The sequence below is a fragment of the Carassius carassius genome, chromosome 28, assembly GCF_963082965.1.
Source record: "Carassius carassius chromosome 28, fCarCar2.1, whole genome shotgun sequence".
Lineage (NCBI taxonomy): Eukaryota > Metazoa > Chordata > Actinopteri > Cypriniformes > Cyprinidae > Carassius > Carassius carassius.
Genome location: NC_081782.1, coordinates 5424672 through 5432100, shown reverse-complemented (window position 1 = coordinate 5432100; position 7429 = coordinate 5424672). Strand labels below are relative to the sequence as shown.

General features: G+C 34.4%; 1 protein-coding gene across 1 annotated transcript; it reads right to left on the bottom strand.

Annotated features, from left to right (window-relative positions):
* Window positions 1–218: 218 nt before the first annotated feature.
* LOC132108361 (uncharacterized) lies at window positions 219–7184 on the bottom strand. Its single transcript, XM_059515065.1, has 8 exons — window positions 6867–7184; window positions 5904–6028; window positions 4592–4975; window positions 4277–4493; window positions 3889–4115; window positions 3635–3782; window positions 980–1089; window positions 219–592 (listed from the first exon to the last, which is right to left on the bottom strand). The coding sequence occupies exons 1-8, from the start codon at window positions 6970–6972 to the stop codon at window positions 284–286; spliced, it is 1626 nt and encodes a 541-aa protein (XP_059371048.1). The 5' UTR covers window positions 6973–7184; the 3' UTR covers window positions 219–283.
* Window positions 7185–7429: the final 245 nt, after the last annotated feature.

Below are 7429 nucleotides of genomic sequence, written 5' to 3'. Positions count from 1 at the left end.
CACACACACACACACACACACAAAATAACAAGCATATCAACAGCAAATGTTCTGCACAAAGAGATATGCATCAGTCTATAAGCTGCATTCACTATAACCTCAAACAGCAATTACTCAATGAATGTATTGCATTTATGGCAAATTCAATAAACAGTACTGAAAAGTGTGAGAAACTAAAAAAATATCACAATTCAAGTGCAAAAGAAATAGGGGAAAAACAACAACAAACCAAAAAAACCTGCAGCCCTCACTGACTTAGCCATACAACATCTTAGGAAAGAAATTACTCAACAAACATTTTCCATTCATGAATGGCCTTCTTGTACGAGGAGGTTGCATCCTGCTCATGGATGACATCTCCAAGTACTTGTGTTTGTAACACAGACAAGAGTGTGGCAATACACTTGGGATACGTCAGGTGAAATGCGTAGTAATAGGCCAGGAGGTAGAGAGGTCCCTCGTGGAGCAAATCTTTCTCAAATGTTACAACTGGAGTTGTACCTACAACCACAATGCAGTTCTGCTCACCAATCAGCAAGACAGGACTAGAAAGCACACGCCGGTGGATGTAGGTATCAGGATCCTCAGAGGGCTAGAAAACCAAATAAATAAATACAGAATTTAGACTACAAACACAGCAAAAAAGCAAAGTAAGTAATGTTTGTGTTTCATATGTTGTTGGGTGGACATGGTTAATGAGGAAAAGGAAACATCTGTTTCAAGTTTGAGGCTCTTCCTGGGTAAAAATGCATCCAATATAAAACATATGAATAAAGCTCAATTACACGTAACAACATTTACACCCTTCTAAATGACTGGTTATTATGGGTATTTTTTCTACCAAAGGTGGGGTAGAGTTTTTTTTTTGTTTGTTTTTTTTCATGGCCAATTTTTGAGTAGCCCAATTAGGACATTTTCTTATTGAGAGTGTAGGCATCTTAGGCACCTGCTAAGTTATCACTACTGAAGTTAAACTTACCGTGAGGACGTGGAAAAGAGCCTCACTGATTGGGACCAGTTTCTTGGGTGCTGCAGAGCCAGATGGGAAGAGCAGTGGCAGGGCAGTAAAAACTGCAATGGCATGTTCAACTAAAAAAACAAGAAAAAAAAACAAACAAGAGGAAATCGATATTGATATGCACTTAAGAATTAGGTTAACACTTTATTATACAGGAATAAAGTACATCAAAATCATTTACAAACTATTAGTTTATAGTTAATTTGTAGTTAATATACATATATTAATATACAAATAGTGAGTAGACTGTCACAGAAATTAGTTATTATTGTTTAATTAGCTCATAGTAAAGGGATTGTTAATTAAAGGCAGGGAAGGTAATACATGTATAAACAACTTTCTTGCAAATTTGTTTAAACTTTCTATATATATCAATGCATAATTAAAATGTAAGTACTCTGATAAAAAGAGTATAAAAATCGAGTGACTCTAGACCGTTTAATCTGTATTAAACACAGCTCATTATTTCCATTTCGGGACGAAACATAGGATTGGCTTAGACGACTGTCACTCTCTCGCAACCATGGCAACCACCCTTTTGCCACACATGACCTGCCCACTTGCACGCGCACGTTTGATTTGAGGAATTCAACAGGCAGGATCCTAGGAATACTACCAAAACAATGGCAGAGAAACAGCAAGCAAAATTCACAGTACCAGCCTATGCAGTTAGTGAAGGCAAACCAGGCAAAAAAAGGAAGACAGTAACAGTACAAGAAAAGGCAATGAACAAAAAGTCTTTGGATAAACAAAGAAATAAAACGTGAGTTAATATCGGCGTGGCTTTCCAGCGATGGCGAGAACTGAGGGAACTCAAGGGGCTGAAAAGTGACTCCTTGATGGCTTTATTTCTGCTGGACAGGTAAATCTTTCTTTTTGTATTTTGATCATACATATTTTTTTCATGAAGCATGTGTCATTAGCACACGTAGCTGCGTAATATAGCTAACATAACATTACTTAGTGAGCCGTAGTAGAGACGATAAATAATCTATAGGAGCCCAGAAGGGAGGGGGTGGAGTGAATGGAAATAATGATCTGTCTTTAAAACAGTCGTGAGAGGTCTACAGTCACTCGATTTTTATACTTTCTTTTTCAGAGTACTTACATTTTAATTATGTATTGATATATAAAGTTTAAACAAATTTGGAAAAAAAGTTTTTTATACATTTTTTTACCTACCCTGCCTTTAACTAGGAGTAAATAGATTAATTAAGTTCAACTCACATTTATTTGTATAGCACTTTTCACAATACATAGTTTTAAAGCAGATTTACAGAGAATGCATGTCAACATTACAATTTAGAGTGATCGGTTATCAAATGGCTGTCCAATTTTAGTAATTTCAGAAATGTACATATACAAATCATAGTTAGCTAATAATGTATTAATTTAAGCAATGTATTAATTTAAGGTAAAAACAATGAGCTCATGGAAGTAAAGAACACATGTTAACTACGATTAGGATACATAGCAAAATTCATGAAAAGGCCATGGAAAATGGAAAAATGTCATTAAGTGCTTTAAACCAACCTTTATTAGACATTAACTGCATTCATATTAAGTGTTCCTTAAAATAGGCGTAATGTTGTTTATACTGTACAAACTGTATATTCTCTCCCCCTACACTAACTCTACCCATAAACCCACCCATCACAGAAAATGGGTATTTAAGTTTTTAAAGGAGCACTTAATACTTATGCAATTAATTTATAAAAGGTTGGTGTAAAGCGCTTAATTAATGACATTTTCCAATTTTCTGTGACCTAATCTAAAGTGAGATCTCCTTACGGTTAAAGGGTTAGTTTACCCAAAAATGAAAATGATTTCATTTATTTCTCACACTCATGTCGTAAGACCTTTTTTCATCTTTGGAACACGAATTAAGATATTTATTATTAAATCCAATAGCTCAGTGAGGCCTCTATAGCCAGCAATAACACTGAACCTTTCAAGATCCATAAAGGTACTAAAGACATATTTAAAACAGTTCATGTGAGTTGAGTGGTTTACTTTCCAACAATATCTAGTGATGGAGGATTTCAAAACTCTGCTTTGGAGACTTACGATTCGTATCAATGATTCAGGGTGATTCAGGTCTTTATTACCTTTATGGATCTTGAGAGCTTATAAAAAGTACAAAAAGTTTAACCCCTGTAGTCACATGAACTGTTTCTGAATCTTGATAGGTGCAGTGTCATTGCAGCTGGCAATAGAGGCCTTTCTGAGCCATCATATTTCATCAAACATATCTTAATTTGTGTTTTGAAGATGAAGGTCTTATGGGTGTACAACAACATGAGTTGGGGAGTAATAAATTAAACTATTTTCGTTTTTGGGTGAACTAGCCCTTTAAGTTGTAAACAAAGCATAATAAATATTAACTAAGTTATTACTTATGAGCTAATTAAACAACAATAACTGTGTTAATTCCACTGAAGAACTCACTAATTGCAAATAGCCTATTAATGTATTACCAATGTAGAGACTACAATATAATAACTATGAATTAAATATAAACCAATAAGTACTATAAGGGTAAGTAATTTATTACTGTATACTTATTATAAATTGTTACTGAAATCAGGTAGGTCAATCGATGAAATACATCTTTACCTCCATTTAATGTCCTTGGAGGCTTCATGACTTTCTTCATGACGCCATAAAACTGAACTTTGGAGTAGAAGTTCTCCCACCTGCCTTTCACCTCAGAAGTGTATTGGCTATTGTTTGGCTCAATGACTCTCCGCAGTTCATCCAATACCTGAGTGAAATATTGAAAGTTATAAAAATCTGTATGTCTGCAGTTAGGCAGATGAAATGGGACATTTGTCACTCAGTCTAAAGTATGTTGCAGTGTGTATACCCACATGGTCCAGTTCTTTGAAGCACGGGTATGCCTGTAAAATTTTTGTGGGTCGGTCTTGCTCCTTCAAAGCATTTGAGTCAATGAAATTTCTTCTGGACTGGAACTCCAGGTCTAATAGATGAGTTACAGCAGCTTTGTTTGGCTTCTTTGCTTTGTACATTTCTTGCAGAGTCCTGTAATGTCGTGCCTGTGTTTTCTGGCTGTCAAGGCTGTTGTCTGGACCGTCGGCTATAATTCAGGCATTCAATATAATTAGAACAAGAATGTATGCCATGCCACATAAAAATTAATAAAGCAGAATTAGGCTTACATATATTACCAAATACTATGTTATTACTTACTGCAAATACTATACTTGTGAATTTTCTTGTAAATGTTAATGTACATACATGCTTCATCAATGCTGTCATTTTCTTGCTGTGGGGTGCTTGATCTTGAAGGTGGTGATAGATGAACTGTTGATGCACTGGAATCAGCATCATAGTCACTTGCCACTGCAGCAGACGGTACTTCATTCAGACGTGCTCTCTTGGAGGGAGGGTGTTTGGCCTTCACAGGACTTCGGATATTTGAAAGTCGCTTCAAGAGCTTTTTGGCAACAGTGTCCTGTAAAAAAGAAAAAAGCATCAATGAATAGTTTTGAAACAATGTTAGCAGGAAAACATGTTTTGACTATAAATATTCAAGCAAATGAAGTCTCTCACCCACTCATGACTCGATCCAGTTGACTTATCTTTTATCATAGGGTAGTACTGTACTAACCGCTTTGCCATGGCAATAACTTCATGTTTAGTGGGATATTTGTAGTCATCTGAAGAGGCTCTTGCAATAGATATCATATTTGTCATGGTATTTCGGATGAGTCGGCAGAAGAGCTCCTTTGATAAGGTGACTTCACCCTCTTTTCCAAGACGTTGCTGCTCGAAGTATGCACGTCTCACATGTTGTAGTTCACTATCAGTGAAGAGAACGTATTCTGGGCTGGGTAACTTCAAAAACTTTGAAGTGCTGGGGTCATCTCTTTTTGGACTTCCATTATGTTCATCATCAGCTGATGAACCTTGGGGTTCAACAGGAATGGTGTGCCCCTAAAATACAAAATGTATACATTAATCAATTCAGAAAAGAAATTTATAATTTTATTCCAGAGGGTCTCACTTGAATGTATAAGTGTTAATCTTTAACCACACAAACTTACATATAAATCCTCTGTGCTGAAAATGTAATTACCGATAACAGGTAAAAAATATCCAAAAAACAAATATTTTAACCTTAACTGTCACCATCCCACTGGTGGGACACTTGGCACTCTTCTTATATATTGCCTTTTTTCATATCACATATTTTATTAATCAACACCACAATTAGGTTCGACCTATGAAAACCATTTGAAATCGATGTGGTGTTACCATGGAAATGGTACATTCATTTCTTTTAGTGAGCTCCTACCCTAGCGGGTGATGTCATGTTACAAATTACAATATTTAGTTTAGCTACTTTATAGTCAAATCTTGAAAAAACAAATAATGTTGCAAAAGTCTGAGTCTCACGGTTCAATATTTGCCAACTGTTTTGATATTTGGACAGACCTTTATAAATTTGTAATAGTAATTTAAAAATAATAGAACAGTTTATTAATAGTAAAATTGGAAATTGTTTCTATTTAAAAAATTTAACAATGTCGGTGACACCCAGCGGCTTTTTTTTTTTTTTTTTTACATCAACTTGAAAACGCAACTTGGATAGACATATTGCTTTAATTTGATAGCAATTTTAGTGTTAAATATATTTGATAAAATATACATTTTATATAAAATAAATGCTAAGTACAGTACACTTGATTTACAGTAAATTTAAACTTTCATAAGTTTTTCATACTTTTCATCAGCAATATTAAGCAGACCAAATTTAGGTCTGTTTTTCAAAGCATTCTTGTATTATAAACATTTAAGTTTGGATTGGAATCATGTTTATTCTCAAAAATGGGGTGACAGTTAAGGGTTTAAGTAAAATTACCTGTTCTTCCTTATGAACAATATGCCAAATGGCTCTGCGTCGCAGGAAGTGCTCAGGACCAGGAAAGAGATCTCGGATATCATCCCGTGAGAGAGTTGGTAAAATGTCTTCCCCAATGTTAGCAGCTTAGAACACATGTAAATACGTTAGTTAGCATAGGTCAGGTGCATTATACTTTGTATGCATAACTTTTTCAGATATTGTGAAAATGCATTCACTTGATTATAGATATTTAATAAGAGAAATAGAGACATTTCTGTTTTATAACATGGTCCTAACATGGCAGAAATATAAATCTATGAAATGGCTTATTAATTAAGTTAAATAAACAGGCAATAATGATAAAATATTCAACACTTGACAAAAAGGTTATTTTTGTCAGCATCAGTAAATGCATTAGGTATCATGAAAAAGCAATAAACAGTTTTAGAGCATTTAAAAGTATTGGTAAATGGTTGCAAAAATGTTCATTGTATGTTCATTATGAAATAACCAATGTTGTGGTATGCACATTTAAAAAAATATATATAATAGTCCATGTAACACGAGGATCAATAAGTGCTGCAAAACAAATGTTGTAAAACAGTTGACTATTGTCACTGAATACTAATTTATTATAAAGTGTTAACGATAAAACAACAGAAGTGATAGTTTACTTGAATTTGCCTCAGGGTGACGTCACAAAAAAATTGAGGTCATATTTGGATATAGGCCGCTTTTAATAAATTAAGTATAACTTAATTTGTACTAACTAGTACAACTAAAGAGATGGAAAGCAACAAGGGACAGGCTGAAATTTCAGACAAAAAGACTGAGAAAAAGACTGAATGATCAGTTAATTTCATTCAGTTACAGGAGCGCTGGTTCCGGTAGGAATCATTTAAGATTACAATTCAACTTCAAATACACAGAATGACCAATAGAATTAACTGACTTTCCAAAAAAAAAATATAAATTACTAACCTTTTAGAGTACAAATCGCAACTTCATCGAGTCCGTCCATCGTGAGAAACTGGCGGGAGGAAGTGCCTTCGTTTCCTTGCTGCACTTTGGCGCGATGATTGCGCATGCGTATTACAAAACGTTAATACGTCACAGGATCGACGCTCTGTTGCAAATGCACTCTCGCGCGTTTTTCTTATTTCCTGTGTTGTACGTTTTTAATTTGGCACGTTAAGAACGTTATAGTAGTTATTCCGGCTTTAATGTAGTTAATTGGTTACTGTTGAAAGATAGATTTGACATTAGTTTTAAACTCAAGGTCTCTTCTGTTTAATTTGAGGTACGTTAGCTACGAAAGCTTGCTTTGATTTTACCGGAGAAAATGATTTGAAAAATATTGAAAATATTATTAAAGGTTTACATTATCACAAGATATTAAGCATTACAACTGTTTCCAACATTGATAATAACTGAGTATAAAATCAGCATATTTTCATGATTTCTGAAGATCATGTGACACTGAAGACTGGAGTAATGATGCTGAAAATACAGTTGCACATCACAGAAATAAATTACACTTTAAC